The sequence below is a fragment of the Ptychodera flava genome, chromosome 15, assembly GCF_041260155.1.
Source record: "Ptychodera flava strain L36383 chromosome 15, AS_Pfla_20210202, whole genome shotgun sequence".
Classification (NCBI taxonomy): domain Eukaryota; kingdom Metazoa; phylum Hemichordata; class Enteropneusta; family Ptychoderidae; genus Ptychodera; species Ptychodera flava.
The window spans coordinates 7,472,396-7,493,031 of record NC_091942.1 but is presented as its reverse complement, the minus strand read 5'-3'; the positions used below and the strand labels follow the sequence as shown (position 1 = coordinate 7,493,031).

At 42.8% G+C, this 20,636-nt stretch overlaps 1 protein-coding gene across 1 annotated transcript in view; it reads left to right on the top strand.

The window, feature by feature from the left end:
* Positions 1-30: 30 nt before the first annotated feature.
* The window catches only part of LOC139151057 (lysosomal alpha-glucosidase-like), a 32,311-nt gene continuing 11,705 nt past the window's right edge, over positions 31-20,636 (top strand). The window contains exons 1-6 of the mRNA XM_070723584.1: positions 31-264; positions 3,201-5,865; positions 10,430-10,575; positions 11,659-11,824; positions 12,823-12,919; positions 19,192-19,430. Coding sequence (XP_070579685.1) covers positions 3,721-5,865; positions 10,430-10,575; positions 11,659-11,824; positions 12,823-12,919; positions 19,192-19,430 — 2,793 coding nt within the window. The 5' untranslated portion in view covers positions 31-264; positions 3,201-3,720. The remainder of the gene's footprint in view (positions 265-3,200; positions 5,866-10,429; positions 10,576-11,658; positions 11,825-12,822; positions 12,920-19,191; positions 19,431-20,636) is intronic.

Below are 20,636 nucleotides of genomic sequence, written 5' to 3'. Positions count from 1 at the left end.
GCTCTGGCAAAAACAGCTCCGGGTCAGGTCAAGGTCAGGAGGTTGAACTGGTGGACAAGACACGACGCAGCCAGGCGACATAGCAGCGCGGCGGAACCTATATACGTGTCACTTGTGCCCTACGTCATTTGCTGCAAACTATACAGTACTACTTTCCCGCAGTTTTCAATCAGCGTTTGATTCACCTAAAACTAGGAAAAGAGTGAAAACTGGTTCGCATCGCACTGACTAGCTCCGCAGTTGAACTGCACAATTTGCTTCCGGGTAAGTGTACGCATTGTGTTCATCTCGATATCTCTCATTCTCAGACAGTCACGGAGGACCGTGTACAGGCTACCTCCATGGACATGTCCAAGTTTGCTCAAGGACACTGTTGAAGACGGATCTCATAAATATTAGCTATGAATAGTGGCTGTATGTGAGAAAGATGCATGAAATTTGAAATCAAGAGAATATATCGAGTATAAGTGCAGTTCTAGTGCAGTTGAATTGTTCCTGTGCTGCACAGTGCATACGGGTTTCTATGTCCTTGGGACGGAGGTAGCTACCTCTGTGGCACAATCCCTGGAGGGACTGTGCTCTATGGTGTGTTGTTACCGGCTGCCCCAATGTTACTTGTTAGGAGGCGCAGCCGGCATGACATACAGACCAGCACACTGAGGCTAATGTAGAAAGGATTCGTAGACACATAATTTTTTCATACCACCGAAAAATGATTTTCTAAAGTGTTCATTTTTTGTGGAAGGACCGTGCTATAATCCATAAGCCTAACCTTGATACATGTACATGTAAGCAACTCCCGTGGTCATGGTGGTTACTGGTATTCAACTGATAAATGGGAATTATATTTCTTGCCCTATGTGAGTATATTAGTATCAGGGGTTTCATTAAGTTTTGAAGTAGGGGGCCAGATTGGAAAAGTGCGCGGCTTGCAGCTGCCATGACCACAAAGCGGTCGTCGTTGGGGGAGGGTCCGGGAGGGGGTGTTCCCCCTCCCGTCCGAAGGCCGGGAACCCTGAAAAATGAGCTAAAATTAACTTTTTACAGCTCGCAGTCACTTGAATTTCTAGTATTTTCAGGAGAATTGTCAGCAGTGTTCCAGGGCAATTTGTGTTCATATCATAAAAAGCCTTTTCCTTGGAGATTAGGCCTAAATATGATAATTCATAATTGAAAATGATAAAATGTGGTAATGTTGACGATATTTTGAACAAAGGAAACTGAAGTCTTTAGAGCCTCTATACTTTTAGGAGTTAAACTATGATAATTCACAATTATTAATGATATAAATTTTATATGTAGATGATATTATACTGTGTTACATCTGGACATGGCGATAGGGAATTCCCCCTCTGTTGAAATGTTGGCACCCCCAGTTTATTTGTCAAAGGGGACCACTCCCCCCGATGAAATGGTGCCAGTCACACCTTAGAGGTACAAGTAGAACACATGAACTGGTGAAATGCCCCCGAAATTTTCTGGTAAAGGGGGAAAATCCCCCTTGTTGATGCCATCCTGGATGAAACACTCATATTTCAAGCACAGTAAATGAGAAACTTTTCATTAATGAATAATGTTATGCTTAAAATTAAGAACTACGATGTTTGGTATGGAAATCTGTAGATGAAGAACTTTTATACCACTGGGGAGGTAAAAAGGATAATTTATATAACAATAATGATAAAAAAATGACAATCATTACCATATTTCGCAAATAGAAACAAGACCATCAAGTTGATTTGACTATATGGGTATGCAAAGTAAGAACCTTGATATAGGATATGAAAATTTTACGTTCAGAAACTCACATTTGGATTTAAGCTGACGATCATTTTTGAAGTGAATTTAGAGGTCTGATCGTATTGTAACCACTCTGGGCGACGTTCTTATTGGCGTCGATAGACCAAAGAGCAGTACATATCATACGCCCAGCTGGTTATATACCTTCACATTTAAGCCTGCCGCAGTGCAACGCATGTCGGCTTACTAAAATTCAAACTGTAATCGGAAAGTTTTTTCGTGAGAAAAAAATCAGGTCATTGCCTTCGAAACAGTTTAAATCCACGTAATTATCCTTCTCTTGTTTCTTGGTCCACTTCAAAACAGAGGATCGTACAGCGAAGCCTGACCTTGCGATCGTTTCCGTCTTCATTTGTTCATCGACCATTTTGAGTCGAGCTAAGGACGGCCGACATGTGAAGTATGCCCGTTTTCATTGACGTATATAAAGGTCACCGCATAGGAATCAGCAATTCAGGTAGCCAATAGAATCGTCTGTTGCAATTCCGATTTTTATTGCGGCAGTATACGCAAGACCGTGCTCTATCGTAGTACAAGGCGATCGTAGTAGTCGCTCGTCTTCTAAATTTTGTTTCACAAAAAAGCCGTTGAAAGTTTGATTACACAGCTTGTGAAACCTGTGCGGATCATTTCACAAGGTAAACAATATTTTAGCTATGAAAGAGTTCAAATTTCCGAAAAAGTAGCCGGCGAAATTGTGAGAGTAACCGGTCAATTTCGCCGGCTGCCGGCTCTTAATGAAACCCCTGAGTATGTCTTGGCATACTGGCATGGTCAGCTGTTTTCAAGTTTAGTGCATACAGCCACGAGTACCATGCACTACAACTGTACTTTCATATCCATGAAGCATAGAGGGAGGAGTGAGGCTTTTACATCTATGCATGTAGTATTATTGTATCAATAGAACACTGATATTTGTTCAATAATCATACATCTGTAGAAGCTGAGAGATTATTCGAGTAAGAGATAGTGTTTAGGCTATGATGCAATAGCTGATACACTCAGCCACCAAACAACCATTGACATTACTGCCGCTAAACACTCCCACCACCAGGGCTGAAATTTCAGCATTTCTGTTGGGGAATAGAGCATCTCCTATTAGATATTGCATGTAATGGTTCTGGATGCAGTATTGCACAGCAACTTACACTGGGGTATTTGATCTTCTGGATATTGTAATCTCAAAACCCAGTATGACAAAATCAGAGCAAATTTTTGGACACTTTTGCTTCTTATTTTTAATATTACTTGTTGAAATGCCGCACAGTAATAATTGGATGAATTAAGATGCTAGTAGTATGTGGTATGCTATGATATTCCATTATCGGTTAATGATCACAACACATACATTGTACGTCTGCCTTGTTGTAATTCACTGATTTCTTTTACCTATCTTTCAGAGCAGTGATATATATCTATACATCATCTACATCAGCTTTACCTGGACTGCGCCTGACAGGTGAATTTACGGGAATGTAATCACCATATCCCAACTGCTATACTGCTGAGTTCTGTGGGACATTTCTGCGATAATTACCATACATCTGAACATTGCAACGTAAACAATTTAAATGGCAGTGACCAGGGGAGAGATGAAGAGAGGAAATAGGTTTGTCCTGCGCCGACACAAGTTCAAACTGCTCCTTCTCTTCGTCGTTGTAATCATATCATTTTTGATGCTCAGTAACTACTCCAGCAAGTCTTCACAGTCGGGAACAAAACTGATGTCACAGGGCGATTGCAAGCCGGGACAGGCAAACTGCAACAATAAAGCAGTGCAAGAGACCCAGAAAGACAGCTCAAAGAAGACCGTTGATCTTGATAAGGATCAGGGTGATGGTGAAGAGGATATGTATATAAATTATCCCACCAAGCAATTAGAATTCGGTAATTATGATAATGTTGGGTTAGGACCTAATAATGATGACAATGAAGGTGATGGTAAGGATGGAGATGGTGGTGATGATGATGATGATGATGATGATTGATGATGTTAAAGATGATGATTTTGATTCTTATGATGAAGATGATGATGGCGGCGGTGGTGAGGAGGGAAATGATGTGGTCAACGGCAATGAAGCAGGTTTGGAAAGTGAAAAGGAGAAAGGCAATGAAGCTGGAGAGGAACAAGGTGGAGAGAATGAGAATGCTGCAGGTGAAGGTGGTCAGGACAATGAGAATGCATTAGGTGATGGAAAGCCTGGACCAGGCCAAGCAGTCGGTAGCCAAGGTGAGGAAGAAGATGGAGCTGGTAGTAACCAAGGTGATAAAGTGAAAGAGGACGATGCAAATCAACAAAAGGAAGATGTTGCGGATGTCAACCGTGAGAGTGAGATGAAGAAGGAAACAGCTGTTGATGGGAACAATGGTGGCAAAGTTGATGATCACCAAGGTGGTGAACCCAAACAAGACCATGCAAATATGGGAAGCCAAAATGTTCCCGGTCAAGGAAACATGGAACAGGAAGGTGGAAATGAACATAGGAATGAGGTAGAAGAAGTGGATAGTAATCATGGGGGTGAAATCAATGAGGACAATGCAGAAGATCAGAATGAAAATAGTGGATTGGGTGCCAACAATCAAGTGGCCAAAGGACATGTAGGTGAAATAAAGGATAATGAACAAAACATAGACAACGGAAATATTAAAGGTGGTGAAATCAAGGACACTGGTCTGCAGGTAGAGGAGAACAACCAAGTGGGTGGAGGTGGAGAGATACACCAGGGAAATGAACCCAATTTAGATCATCTTCAACAAGTAGAAGATCAGCAGGACAGGCAGGGAACTCCCCTCACTGAAGATCAGCAGAGGCGGCTTGAGGCTCTAGCGCGAGCTAAGGAAAACAGAGAAAATAATGAAAAGGCTGTTGCCATAAATGGTGAAAGCGGACAACAAAGTCCACCAGCTGATGTCAAAACTGCCCCTGGCAAGGTAGACACCGGGCACTCTGGTAGCGGAGGGATAGATGATGCACAGAAAACACACATTAATGAAGGCGGTGCTGGTGACCAGAATATTCAAGATCCTTCTCAGATTGAACTCAACCGGGCCGATAACTCTCCAAACGCAGGTGAAACTGAGCGTGGGACTGTAGTGCAACAATCACACTTGGTCATTAAAAATGAAGAAAACACACTTGAGGGAGAAGAGCACCTTAGTGGTGATAAAAATGAAGAAAAACTGTTTGTAGATGAAGAGCACCAAAGTGAAGACAAAATTGGAGATATGAATGCGGGACCACAAGCTAAGACAGAGGCAAGTAATGTAAATCAAGGTTGGACTCCATTAGAAAAATCCCAAAAGACAGAAGGTGGTGAAGTAAACAGCAAGGTATTCATTGCACCTCAACAACACTCAGGCGAAAACGAGCAAACACAGAACTTGAACGCTGTCCATAACGATGAACCACTTCATGCAGGAATGAACAGTGCAGAGAATGTGCATGTCAATCTTGAACAGAATAACATCAACCATGGTGAGGTGCACCCACATGAACTTGTCCAAGGAAGTGAGGGTGTTGTAAAGGTCGATACTGAGGTCAAAAGTCACAACCTCCCAGCCAATTCAGCCAATCTTGAGCAGAATGCGATCAACAATGTCAATGGAGAGGTGCACCGACATGAACTTGACCAGGCAAATGAAGATGGGGAAATGGTCGATGGTGAGGTCAAAGATCAAGACCTCCCAGTCAATGCTGTCAAGGACATCTCGCCACAGTGCATGGTGGCTGAGGCAAAGCTGATCGACTGTCACCCAGAAGCAGGGGCAACACAACAGTCTTGTGAAACCAGAGGCTGTTGCTGGCGTGAAACAACAGCCAACTTAAAAAGCCCACAACAAACAGATGAGCATGATCTAACAGAAGGAGACACCTCTAGGTCCAACGGTCCTCCATCATGCTACTACTCTGCTGACTTTCCATCCTATGTGAAGGACAAAACAAGACAAACACCATTTGGTGAAACTGCTTACTTGATGAGAGATGATCAAAGTCCATACCCCAACGATGTGCAACTGCTGCAACTGGACGTCTTCTTTGAAACTGAGAACAGAGTACACTTTAAGGTATGTATCAAATGAAGTAAGTGGTAAATGTATGTTCTGTGTCAAGCCAATTGTAATTTGTATGTGGCTGTACACAATTTGAAATTAGAATTTAATTTCAAGATCATCTGCTAAAAGTATGCTCCAAAATTATCCATGATCTTTATTACTCTAGAGTAAATGAATAGAAAACCAATGTTTGTAGGTGTTAAAAACTGTACACTTTTGAAGTTAAAGTTATCAGCAACTGAGATGGTCTAATCACACCACCTGCCAGACATGCAAATTTCCTTTCTTGTGAAGATTCAAAAAATCATTACCCTTTCACCAACACAAATGCAACTTATTCCCTAGTTTATCCGTGTGTGTACGGATCAAGGAGAATCGTAACATCATTTACTATGAGACTGTAGAACAGGTTTCATTTTGTCAACAGAAGGATGTTTATGTTCTGCTGGTTTTACTTGCAATTTATATCATGTGCAATTTTCCACATATACCTGTACTGTAGAAGGAAATGTATAAATTCTGTTATCCCAGCATAATTTGTCATAACTTCCAATCACAACTGAATAGTGACACAAACCAAGAATTTGCTCGTTTCCCTGTGAAATTTTGACAGAGTACTAATACAATAGTTAGATGTGCATTTTTCATGCAGTTTTTAACACTGGTTTTTGTATACTACTTGCACTTAGTGGCTGTCCTGAGCCAAGGAGAAAAAGTAGCATCTGTTAGTACTATTTTAAAACATCATTATTTTACTTTGATGGATTATTTTTTGGCTCTTCCACTTCCGTTCACTAAAAACCATGCATGATAACATCAGTTTATGGATTACAGAGCAAGCTGTTAATCATGTGTGCAATGTGTTTTTGGCTTGATGCAGGCAGTAAACTGAAAACTTGTGTCACTTTAACTGGACATCTTCATTGAATAACTGGTTTGACAGTGATAAAAATTTTCAAGTACATTTCATGGAAAATTTGCATGATGTTTGGGGAAACACTGTTTAATATAATTATTCTATCTTTTTTTCTTTTTTCATGGACATAGTAGAGTTTTAGGCTAAACCCAAAATATTTAGTTACAATATTTTTCCTGCTTTGCATTCACAGCAATTTATAATCAACAACCCACTTCACACCCAGCTCTGCACTTGGTGAATTGCTTAACACTTATTTCTGTTTTTTTGATATAATGCAGCTGTTAACATCAGTCATACGTGTTACATTGATGACATGATTGATCAACACGTCTGTAACTCAGAGAAACCATTTGTCAGTAATGAAGTGGCCACATTATGCACCAGTGTACCAGTACATGTACAATGTATATCAAAAAATGGCTTCCAGTCACTTAATCAGCTCTGCTCTCATGATATCTACTCTACACATAGATGCAAATTGTTTAGTGAGACAATTTTGTCAAAAAGTCATTATAGCCTTTGACGAAATTTGCCTGACTCAGAGAATTTGGGCAGTGTCCCAATGACCCTGCCTCTTTCTGTTGTATGCACTGAGTGTGAACAGAATCATTTACATATGACCTTCGAGTGCCACCCATACAGTTCTTTATCTCATTCTATGGCTTACACAAATGGGCGTAAAAAGAGTTGCTTCTGAGTGGACACTAACACAAACCTTGGATACTGATTTTACATGAATATTTTCGTGCACAACTTGTATTGAAATCGAGCAAAACAGATTTCTCTATATTTTTGTTTAAAATTAATGCCTTTTCAAGTTTATGCACATTTAGAAAACCTGGTTGGTTGTATTAACTCTTTTCCTGCCGAGCGCCCTTGTCCGTTATTCTCCCAAGTCAGTAGAAAACCGCCCCATAATATGTGCCTGCAAAAGATTGGCTCTCCTGCATGTTATCCTGCCAGCCATTTTGGCAGAAATCGCCCATTTTCAGGGTAGTTTTAGCCGTACTTATACGTGTTAGACTTCGATAATTTCTACATGCCCGTAGACAGGGGAAGGAGCTCAAGGGTTGCTGCAGAAAAAAATTGAGGTCACCGGCTTTGTTTGCCCCTGGGAGTGCGTCATTTTATTGCCGTTTCATGTTTATTTTTTCGGAAATAAACTCCTTCAGTATTACGCACGTCCGCTAGGCACAAACATCACCTCACTCGTCTGTTAGTCAGAGGCCCTGAGGGTCGTGCTAGGGGTGCAGAAGCACCGTCAAACCTGTCCTGTTTCCCCAGGGTAGGGGCAATTGAATACGTACCTCCAACGACTTGGCAGTGTAGCACAAAAACTACGTTTTTGCCGTGTATTAACGACATGGCTGAGCCATTGAAGCACAGCTTTACGTAGTTTTGCCAGCTCAGTTGGGAGTTGGCTTACGAGTGTTACCGTTCATTACTGACTTAATCGAGTGGTCCTCAGTCAGGTACGGGTTTGTACCGACATGGCTTGGGCTGCAGCTAACCAGTGATAACCAGTCACTACCCCCAAGTCTTCAGTTCACTTTTGCGATGCACGGGTGCAACGCAATATGCTTCCATTGTTCTAGCCATCGACGTGTCCACATGCTGGCAGCCATATTGTACTGCTAGCTGGTTTGCATAACAAAAGCCAGTCCCTGCTAAAATGCAGACGGTATCCCCGTACATGTAGCATATTGACCTCATGTGCCCTTTTGAATTCTCTGTACGCAAACAGCGTACGTAGTTACCAATGCATCGGCAAGAGGATACGTTTGCCTGCAAACCAGAGCCAGTACTTCGGACGGTGGAATAAATAAAAAATCCAAAGCTACGTCCATTGAATGGCACGGCCAAGGCAGTGAAGGACGTTGCCTGGCTTGAACTTGCAGAGCTGAAGCCCAGCTTAGTACGTCGGACACCAGTTTGTAATGGTATTTCCGAGTCGTTCATATCCGTTCCATGGGAGGAACAAGTCGAGCCGTCCCGTCAAAAATACGTTCTCATTTTCAGTCACGCACAACTGAATAAGTGACTTTCGTCTCGCACCATCGGCATATCTGCCAAGTCGTTTGCAAGAGGTAGCCTTCTAGATTAGCATTGCCGAGTTGGTCAAGTTCGGCAGCAATCTGTATAGTGCCAGGCAGCCAAGTACGTCCAACTCCGCCAGAAAACGTCACCATGCTATCCTGCCAAGTCCGCTAAAAAGCGGTAAAAAAAAACCAGCCCCCCTCGGGTGTGGGGGACTGGCGGACAGGTTTCTGCACCTTTCCCTGTCCTTGGACTCCCTGTGAACCCATTTCGAGAGCAAACGCCGTTCCTCGCCCAAAACCTGTCCTCGAACGACCCCTAGCGTGAGCAAGGGTTTGCTACACGTAGTTCCGTCGACTAGGCAGGAAAGGGGGGTACCAAAAAGGAGCCCGATTTCCACCGCCTTAGGAGGATAACGGCCGTGGCTGCTCAGCTTCTAGCTACACCGAATTTCAAGCGGATTTTCACCGACTTGGCAGGAAAAGGGTTGGTTGTATTAAATCTCAAAATGTTGTCATCAACTTTCATCAGTTTGATAAACGACCCACTCTCCAGTATGATGAATACACAGTCACCGTGTACATTGAAAACAGAGAAAGCAGTAGGTCACGTTTCACAACCTTGCTGGTATTGCCAGCCATATTGTGTATACATACATGTGTAGATATTTGAATGGAAGTTTTTTCAATACATGAACACATTCACAGTGATATCGAAGTAAAATGAAATGTGCCCTAGAAAGATTCACTAACTTATGAAAATTTTCTCATTATGTGATCTGGAAAACTAGCTATATATATATTCTTCAGCTCTGTAAAGTACATTTGAACACAAAATATATGATTTGCCTTGCAAACACCACACTGTTCACTATACCATCCTTGAATGTTAATATCATGGAAGAAATATTTTTTTTTGGACTAAAATTCAGTTTTAAAAGAAATGACATCTGATATCATGCAATTGACTGCATTGAATAACTCAGGGTATTTTAATATGAATTTGGAATAGAACGAGCATTTGTATTTTACTGACAGGACAATAATACCAGTCTGAGAATATTCTATCAAAAAGTTACAGTCTTTAACCGTTTGAGTGCAGTAATTTTCCCACCAAAATTTACAACATTTTACCAATTTAATGAATTTTACTGTAATTTGTCGATAGTTTTTGATCAAATGGACATCATATTTCATTGGCTACAGTATCTAGTTAAGATTTTGGCAAAAATCTGAAAAAATTTGACTGGGGTATATTTTTTATAAAGGTGACAAAAATTGACTTTGGCACTCAAAGGGTTAATACTTGTACTTGTAAACTGCATGCAAGTACAGTTTATATACCAATTACTATAATAGTTTTTTTGAAAAATGAGCAATACATGTACATGTACACTATTTCAAGATGGTTTTTGTTTATTTACCAACTCACCATTTGGTGTTCAGAGTGATTAAACAGTTCCCCCATTTTTTCAAACAGTGAGACAATATTAGTGCAAGAGTCATCAAAGAACAGAACTGAAAAAAGAAATGATAGAGAACATAATATGTACATGTATTTGCTGTGTTCTTTGTTGACTCAACTTAGAAAATTCTGACATTGAAACATTGCTTTCAACAGATCTATGACCCAAAGGTCACGAGATATGAAGTACCGATAGAAGTTCCCAATGTGGCACAGAGGTCAGCTGAACCCAACTATTCAGTTGAATACACTACTCGACCATTTGGAATTTCAGTCATTAGAAAATCTACCCACACCGTACTGTAAGTGTTAATCCAACACGTAGCTGACAAATGTTAATTTGTTTCTTCCCACCGTACGTGAATAGCATACATTTATCGTGTGTTGTGCATCTGCTGCTGTTTTTGTGAATAATTACCTTCAACTATCTCTTGTTATCAAAAAGAAATTGGCAACAGTCGATAATACGTCATTCTGGTTTTATGCTATCTGAGTTGGATGCTAGCCAGACGGCCCTTTATGTGTAAACAATAAACAAATACGCATATACCATATTCTGAACACCATCAAGGAAAAAGACCATGGCCTAACCTTTTAAATTTATACTGTTGAAGTTATCTTTGAAGGTGTAAAATGGCATTTCTATGAAAATTGTCCTGAATTGAAATATTGGTCTTAATTCACACAATGTAGTTCAGAGTGAGGTTTACTTGTGGTAGAAAACACCTCAAGAACAGATGTTAATGCTCTAGTGTTTGCAATACTTCACCAGCATACTGTTTGTCACTTTGTACACTCATTTTTAAGCTTGTGGAATGAGTGAGGTTTTGATCTTTTAGTTTGTTTGAAATAAAAAATATTATTTTTCCTCATAGACTTAGGGATAGCAGATACTTTGAATGTCAAATTTTGTTTATCTTAAGTAACTGATTTCTCTCACACTGAAGTTTACAAACTGACCTCTGATTATTATTCTTGATTTTGAAACGGAATGATTTGGAGACTTTTTGTGAAAAATTTGAGCAAAATTTTCAATCTTACACAGTTTCAATGGGCATCATACCGTTTACATTAAATGGAAATTGAACTCATTTAAAGTGAACTTTCAGTCAAACATCTTGAAAGTTAAGGTTATTTTAGAAGTTGTTTATTCAAGAGCTGTCAGTAGTCTGAGAATTGATTTGAATATTTAAAATACCCAAAGTTGACAGGTTGATTTAGAATTTGCCATTTTCGGGTAGCCAGATGCTATGGACAAGGTCAGAAAATTCAAGAAATTTTGACATTGAAGAAAGAGGATTACAAGCTTGTGCAAAGGGGATAATCCTCAGATCTGTATGTATCACTTCTCAAGATTTGAAGCTGTATCTTTGTTCATATTTCAGGTTTAACAGTACAGTAGGCCCGCTGATCTTTGCCGACCAGTTTCTTCAGATCACTTCAACTCTCGCGTCGCCGTACATCTACGGCCTTGGAGAACATAGAGGGCGCTTTTTGCACGATATCAACTGGAGTAAATTTGCATTCTGGACAAGAGACCATCAACCAGAGGTGAGATTCCTCAGTCAAATGAAGCGTCATAAACTTTTGATTCCACTGGAGTCTAACAAACCTGTTTATTGTAATGTACTCATTGGACCTCAGAAACCATTGTCATGAAGTGTTGATTCTGTACACTGCTCAAATTTATGTAGAAATTTTCCCCTAGCTATCAATCCCAACAACAAAATACTATGTTATGGCTATAACTACATGTATACTAAGAGAAAAGAGAGGATAAATTCCAGTAATGGGATAGAGAAAAAGTTGTATTCGAGGTGCATACATTTGTGTAACAATATTTAAACAAAATGGTAGATGTTAGAATGTAGTGTATGAGATACCATACACTAACAAAGCAATTGGCCCTGAAACTGTACAGATTTGTCAATTCCTACATTTGGTGGTGTGTAAGACATTTCGAAAGACTTCCTTGCACTCTAAATAAGAGTAAAGCTATGCACATACAGCTATGGACACTGTGATTAGAGTCCAATTGCATGCGTTGGTGTGAATAGCTGCGTGTAGAATTTCATAACACCAATGCAAGTCTGTCTCTCTATAGTGCCTAATATCCAAAAATGATACAATGCTCAGTGGCACTTTGGTTGATATCTAAAATGCTCTCTGGAAAATGTGTTTTTAAGTGTCTTTTGAAAGGGTTGATATTGGGATAGGGTTTATGTCCATGGGTAAAGATGAGTTCCAAAAGACAGGAGCTGGTGAGGAAGTCAGATTCCATCTGAGTGTGTGAAGAAGGTTTTTGTCAGATGGGTGAAGCGTATATGGTGAAGAATGTAGTGTTATTAAATTCGTAAGATAGAGAGTCCATGGAGGGTCTTTTAAGTGGTGATACTGATGTATCTACTATCAAATGTACCTGGTATTCCAATATATGACATGAATCCTTCGCAATGATAGTGTGAGGTAACGGTGTTTGTTAAAATAGTGAGAATACTATATGACTAATTTATAATAAATGGTTTTGTTTTCCCTTTCAATAATTTTAGGAACATGCAAACCTGTACGGTTCACATCCGTTCTACTTGTCTGTTGAAAAAGATGGAAAAGCTCATGGTGTCTTTCTGCTCAACAGCAATGCCATGGGTAAGTTGCATAGATGGCAGAATTTCCATCGTCTCATCTTCAAAAAAGAAAAAGTTGAAGTGTTTTATTAACTGTCAATATTTACTCCAGAATTCTGTAATGCTTTAACCCTTTTCCTGCCGAGCGCCCCTGTCCGTTATCCTGCCAAGTCGGTCAAAACCGGCCCCCTTTTCCGTGTCTACAGAAGATAGGCTCTCCTGCACGCTTTCCTGCCAGGCATTTGGCGGGAAAATACCGCATTTCGGGGTACGATTACCGACCATATACGTGTTAGACTTCAAAAATTTTTGAATGCCCGTATAGAGGGGCAACCGCTGATGAGGTTGTGTCGAGAAAATGACGAGGTCTTGGGCGTTGTTTGCCCCGGGGGACGTGCACTTTTATGCCCTTTTCTAGCTTACTTTTGCGGAAGTAAAGCTCGTTCGCCGGCACGCACGTCCACACCGGGGAAACATCACCTCGCTCGTGGGTTAGTAAAAGACCCAGGGGTTAGTGCTATGGGTGCGGCAGCACCCTCAAACCTGTCCTGTTCCCCCTGGGTTGTGTCACTTGGCACGTACTTTGAACGACTTGGAAGAGTCGCACAGTGCAGTCTGCTTTGACGTAGTGTCAACGACATAGCTTCGCCATTGAAGGAAGGCGTGTACGTAGTTTGGCCAGTTCAGTGCACCCTTAGCTCGTTAGTGTTACCGTTCCTAACAGGTTAGTTGTGCAGTTGTTACTAAGGTGCAGTTTTGTACCACCTTAGCTCTGGACAGTGCAACTGCTCTATGCACTAACCCAAACGACAGATGGTTGGTACAACGTCTACGTCGCACGAGCACAGCCTCCGTTGGGCTGTGCCCCTCCCACATGATACAACGCACGTTCATCCATTACTATAGCGTCCTTACGGATCTGCCAAAAACGAAAGTGGGGGTAAAAACAAAACAAACAAAAATATGCGATCATAGATAGTATTTTATTCGGGAATAATTTACATTATGCCGAACAATAAATCTCGGAGTCTGTCTCGACGTCCGAGTGCATGGTCCGTGTTTCAAAAATTACAATCGGGGTGGCAGATCCGTGTTACAAAAATTATAATAGGGGGAATTGTACAAAATAATCCGTCTAAACAAAACAAACGAAAATATGCGATCCATAGATAGTATTTTATTCGGGAATAATTTACATTATGCCGAATAATAAATCTCAGAGTCTGTCTCGACGTCCAAGTGCATGGTCCGTGTTACAAAGATTACAATCGGGGGGATTGTACAAAATAATCCGTGTTTCAATTTACAATCAGCGGGATCGTAAAGCACAAACAAACGGCACAACCGTGCTCAAAATGTGATCATGGTCCGTGTTAAGAATACAGTCAAGCCACTGTTAGGCGAAGCTGTCCCCTGTCCGTTATTTACGTTGGGTTCTCTTGCTGATGGGTGTCGTCGGGGCTGTGTGAGTAGAGGTCTGCACGCCAACGCTCCTCTTACCTCGTAGCATCATGCGATGATGAAAAGCCGCAAAACACTCGCCCTCGTGAAGATGAACCCCGCACAGACTACATCCTTTGACGTCTCAGACAGTCGTCCGCTCGCAGTGGTCTTACCCTCTCTGCTGCACACTTTACAGCATTTCTGCCGCCCCTCCAAACGGCTGACAACGTGCATCGGCTGATTTTGTGGATTTATGTACGAGGCAAGAGAAACGGTGGCCTCGACCTCTCTCACACTGGGCTGCGATCGCCCACAATAACCGCCAATGAGTTGTTTCCCGACATGCAGATGAAACATCTTATGGGTCAGCTTACTATCAGGGTGTACATGCTTGAAGCATATATATGCATTTACCAGGGCAACATCAATCAGGTAACATGCCAGATATGTCCACCATCTGTGATTCTTGCGCCCAGTGTGAAAGTACTTGTGCTTCTGGTTGGCTCGGACGACACCTCCCACGTACCGGCGATAATTATACAGCGACAGAGGCACTTGTCGCTGCTCGTCTCCCTCCCCACTTGCACGCACTCCAAGGGTGGATAGACCGTATTCAAGATCAGCACCTGAGCGTTACTATCCTGATAAGCAGTGATGTTAAGACGAGAGTCCGTTCTGGTCGTGGCTTTCATATCCCCAACAGACAGAGGAAGGCGCTTCCTCTTACCCGGCGGAATTAATTGAGGGGGCATGGTGCGACGATTACGGCGGTTAAAACTCCCGACCATGTAGATCCCGGTCTCCATCAGCTCTCTAGCAGTAACGACCGTGCTAAACAGGCTATCACAAAATAGGCTGTGATTATATCCACAAAATGGCTGGACCAGCTCCATCGTAATTCTTTTCACCACACCTCGCTCCTGCCGTCTCCCATCAGTCCGATCCCGAAATTTCACACCTAGGTACGGTGCAAAGTTAGCGATGTATGCAGTGGTGGAGTCGCACAGCTGCCATATCTTGAAACCGTCTCGATCAGGCTTATGCGGTAATCTCTGCTTAAATTTAGAACGGCCCTTAAATCGCACCATGCCCTCGTCGATGGAGATCTCTCTACCCATCTTATAATTATTCACGCACCTGTCAACTATGGGCTCCATCCATGGATTGATTTTATAAAGGGGATCCTCCTGACACCGACGTCGGCGGCGTGCCTCATCAGGATCACGACGTGGATCGTTCTCTGGGTCTGCCAGATGAAAGTATCGCATAAGCTGCTGAAAGCGACTGCGGGTAATCACAGTAGAAATACCCTGGTTTCTCAGAAATGGATCGCTAGACCAATAATCCTCCACTGATGATTTACGGTCGATACCCATACAGACTAAGACGCCAATGAACGCCTGCACCTCTCGGTAGTCAGCGTTACGCCAGTATTTATCTATCTTCCTAGTGATATATCGCTGGTGGAATTTGGCGTATTTGTTAGTCTCGTCCTTTGCCAATCTGATCAGTGTAGCTGGAATAAACTTAAAAAAGTAATCGATCTCACGGGAGTGGCTGGGCAAGGTGAAAGTCGGTCCTCTCTCATGGTCAAAATCGGTCTCCTCAAATATATTAGCATCAGTAGTTTCCGACATACGCCAGACAGGAGGGGTGTCGTCCTCCGCCAACACAGCAGCAACGTCATCATCGTCGTCAGAGCTTGCCTCACCTACATACTGCCTGTCATAAAAGTCATCATCCTCTGCCGCATCCTCGTCAACCTCCGAGTCGGACTCAGCGGTGATATCACCGTCGTCTGGGCGTCTGGGCCTGAACTCGCCCGTAGCGGCATCAAGGATCATATCTGGCTCAAAATCAGGTGGGCTATCCTGATAACGAACCCTCCGCACTATCTTTTTCGGCGGGGACATCGCAGCACACGAAACTATGGCAGGAGCGGGCTGGGCAGCCTCTGCTGATGACGAGGACTCAAGCTCTTTCGCACTGGGCACAGGAACCTCTCCTGACGCAGGATGAGGGCTCATGGTGCAAGCAACAGGTGGTGTCTCTCCCGGAGCAGCCGGGGGAGAACCAATGGCATCAGCCGTCTCGTTACTCACTGTCTCACTAGCAGCAGCAGACGTAGTCTGTGCAGGTGAAGTATCTCCCACAAGAGCAGATGTAGTCTCTGCAGGTGAAGTAGTCTCTCCCGGAGCAGCCGGGTGAGAACCACTGGCAACCGGTGACCCATCATCATCCTCATCGGCAGAACGATCAGTCTTACGTTTACGCTTACCACTGGGTTTTTCAGCCGGAGATAGCTTTGCCTTACGGGAGCGTTTCTTGCCCGATTTCTTAGAACGTTTACTAGGGACATCACAACGATCGCTACCACTACCGCCCGGAGACTCTGCATCTTTGAGCTTCAGTCGTCTGCTCGCCTTCAGAAAACTTTTGCGGTCCGTCAAGCTCATGTCTGGAACAGTGTCGACAGACTAGCAGGTCCCACCCTTTTAAGCCACAGGGAAACAAAGCCCTGGACATGATTGGACGCAGGGGTGTTTATATATGCAGCCACCTGTTATTATAATGGACCTACGGCAATCAGTCCACCAACCGGCGCTGACATTCCTACCCGTCATGTAAATTGCCTGTCCGCACCATTTGATATGCTATAATACTCATTTGCAATGCAAATCCCTCGAGCACTTAGCATAACATAGTCAATGTCATTAGCATCTCAACTTGACATTCCGTCCAGCTGGGTACGTGGCATGCGCACCTGCCACCCAAGGACGTTGGCCCAAGCCCATGTTTAGTACGGGTGGGAAACCCGTATCTTTAACCTCATGTCCCTTCTAAGTACGCCTGCGCAGGGCGTATTGTCATCCAAGTCGGTGACAAGCCAACCCGACAGATCGCCCATTAAGCAGTAATGGACTGGCCGTCTCGTTCTTGTACGGCAACGAACAGTGCTTCAGCGGCTTGTTTAGGTCATAACCGTCGCCTGCCGAGCGGCTTACCCAACTAAGGCGGTCAAAGATGAAGGATGCCAAAATTGTCAACAGCTGTCTCGGCCTCGTCCGTTGGGCAAACATGGCTCCTTTAAATAACGTGGCCAGCACGTCTACGTCATCAGCGGTGATGACGACCCGTCATTGACGCCCGAGTGCGTAAAACTCGGAATATACCGACAGGTACCTCTACCTGAGTCGGTCATACTACGGTATAAACCAAACAAGGTCTGCCAACTCCCGTTAGACTCGGCTGTTAGCCGAACTTCACAGGGACAACATAGGCGTAACAAGTCGGTGAACAACGGTTCACGCACCTAACCGCAGCCGCCAAGTCGGTGAGCAATGGTATCAAATTTTGAGGCCATGTTCGTGAATGGCAAGGCTGAGGCGGTTTGTTTCGTTGCACTGCTTGAACGTCTAGAGCCAAGTGCAGCCGAGAACGTCCGACATCTGAGTGGGTAGTCTTTTCGAGAAGGTAACAAGTCGGTTAAAAGCATTGGTTACCCTTCACAAATGTCGCTCAAGTCCGTTCGGATCAGTTCCATGTCAGGGACTAATCAAGCCGAGTCCGTCAAATCCGTCCGCACTTCCCGTCAATCAGGACTAAGTCCGTGATTTTCGTCTCGCACCATTGGCAAAAAATTGCACCGCCAGCTGAGGCGGTCTTAGGCGGTTGCCTTACAGATTAGCATTGCCGAGACGGTCAATTTCGGCCGCAATCTATGTAGTGCCTCAGAGCCAAGTTAACCCAAACTCCGCTAGAATACGTCACCGTGCTAACCTGCCAAGTACGCTACTCGTCCCCCCAAAAAAACCAGTCCCCCAATGGGTTGGGGGACTGGCTGGGTAGCTTCCGCACCTTTCCCTGTCGTTGGACTCTCTGTGAACCCATTTCGAGAGCAAACGCCGTTCCTCGCCCAAAACCTGTCCTCGAACGACCCCTAGCGCGAGCAAGGGTTTGCTACACGTAGTTCCGTCCACTAGGCAGGAAAGGGAGTACCAAAAAGTAGCCCGATTTCCACCGCCTTGGGAGGATAACGGCTGTGGCTGCTCAGATTCTAGCTACACCGAATTTCAAGTGGATTTTCACCGACTTGGCAGGAAAAGGGTTAAATTTCCTCTGTATATATTGTGAAGGAAGTTTAGATTAAGTGCTATCTGCCCTTTCAAAGTTTTTTCTTCTATTTTTTGAAGGATTGGCTTCCTGACTGCCTATAAAAAGTCACATGCTGTATAATGACACCAAAAGCACATTAAATTTTATAATGGGATCCATTGTAAACTTTCAAAGAGTACTGCTCAAGATTTTTTTCAGTGGTAGTAAACGATCAATTAGATGGAGAAGTTAAAATTTCCAAGATCATAAGATAAAAATTATTATTATTAAAGTTTCATCCAAATTCCGCATCCTTTTCAAAGTTCTTTCAGCCTATAATGAAAACACAAAACGATGTTTCTATCTGAAATAAATGGACCACTTGCATGTTTAATGTAATGTTAGTAATAACAATATTTATGTAATGCAAATGGCAGATTTACTTTTTTGTAAAACCAAAGTAAATACAGGGACTGCAAGTATAAAGCAAATTTATTTTCATATTTCAGCAGAGTCAAGACTAAAGTTTAGTTGCTCCTGTCTTCCAGTTTGGTATTGAATAAATTCACAGTGCTTTGTATTTTGATGTGAAAGTCAGCCACAAAATTAATATTCCTCAATGGTACACTCCTGGTAGCAATGCTTCAAAGAATCTCCCTCTGCCAAATCTGAAGATATGAAAGCTTTTATCTGACAAAGAACTCTCGATATCATCGTTTTAATTCTTCCATTTTAGTGAAACTTCTCTTTCAACAGACGTCATTCTGCAACCAGCGCCATACTTGACATGGCGTACAATTGGAGGAGTGCTGGATTTCTATGTCTTCTTGGGTCCCACACCAGATGAGGTCATACAGCAGTACACCGAAGTGATAGGACGACCGTTCATGCCGCCATACTGGGGTCTGGGATTCCATCTCTGCAGATGGGGTTACGACACGTTGGCAGGAACACGGGCAGTCACCGAGAGAATGAGACAGGCTAAGATCCCTCAGGTGAGAACATGACATCAATGTACACACTGTGTTCTGCTGATTGGTTTACTGTCAAATCTTCGTGAATGATACAGCTCCAACATTTGACAGCTATGCTGCCGATGAAAATACAGGAATACTGGTCTTTTACCCTATCGCTACTATAGTTTGGCCCGAAAGCAATGTCATCAATGGTGATTGTGGACAGGCGTACAGGCAATTTGGGGTGAACAGGTTAAAGAGATGCTATCAAGTTTCACAGTTTGTTTTTTCACTCACGATATGCCCCATGCAGGCTAAATGCTGACATCACAGGTGACTTTATAAACAAATTGTTACAATGTGACAGGTATAGCCGATGTAGTATTCAAAACAGCTTGTAGTCGTTCTGACTCTTAAAGCCGCAATTTTCAATCCCAGGTTCTCGCATTAGTGGAGTTCTCCTCCCAGTCAAACACTTGGCCAGTACAATATTTTATTTCTATACATTAATTGCACAAACAGATCTCAACCTTTTGTCACCTTTTGCTAATCCTGCAAACAGAGTTTATACAAGCGTTTGATTGACGGTCGGTTCAAATCGTCAAAGGTCATTGATTCCCCACCACCAACACTTGAATTTCCTAAAAAATCGTCTTCCAGTCAGGTTAGAATTTGAATATAACCACAGAGTTCGATCAGCAGCTGCTTCGTGCTGACCGCTTGGCAGTCTGTCAGCGTTTTTGCGGTCGGAAAAAACTAAAAAGAGGCATTTTCTGGAGCGTGTGTCCCCGTGTTGCCTGTTTGGTGTCCACTTACACAATGAATGCTGCCATAGCTTTGCGCCCTTTTAAAGGGAGGCTCCGCCTTTAAATGTTTACCAGAGATCATCTTTAGGCCATATTATACATGTACTGTATACTACTGTGTATACATATGTATGCTTTCACAATGCCTTACATGTATTTGTATTAGCATGGTACTGAAGTTATTGCTGTTTGACTCTTTTGCATCTGTGTTTACATCATTCTACATGTACATAAGATTCTCTAAGTCTAGTTCTCTTTGAATGTCAGCATGTGTGTATTTGTCCCTGAAAGATCAAATTAATTCCTACACAAAATAAAGAATACAAATATAGTTCAACAATGAAAGACATATAGTACAGTATTTTCACATAAAAATTATCAACCCTCCCCCCCCTGGAGGGGAGCCCCAGTATTGTCCATACACTAGACACTGTGAGTG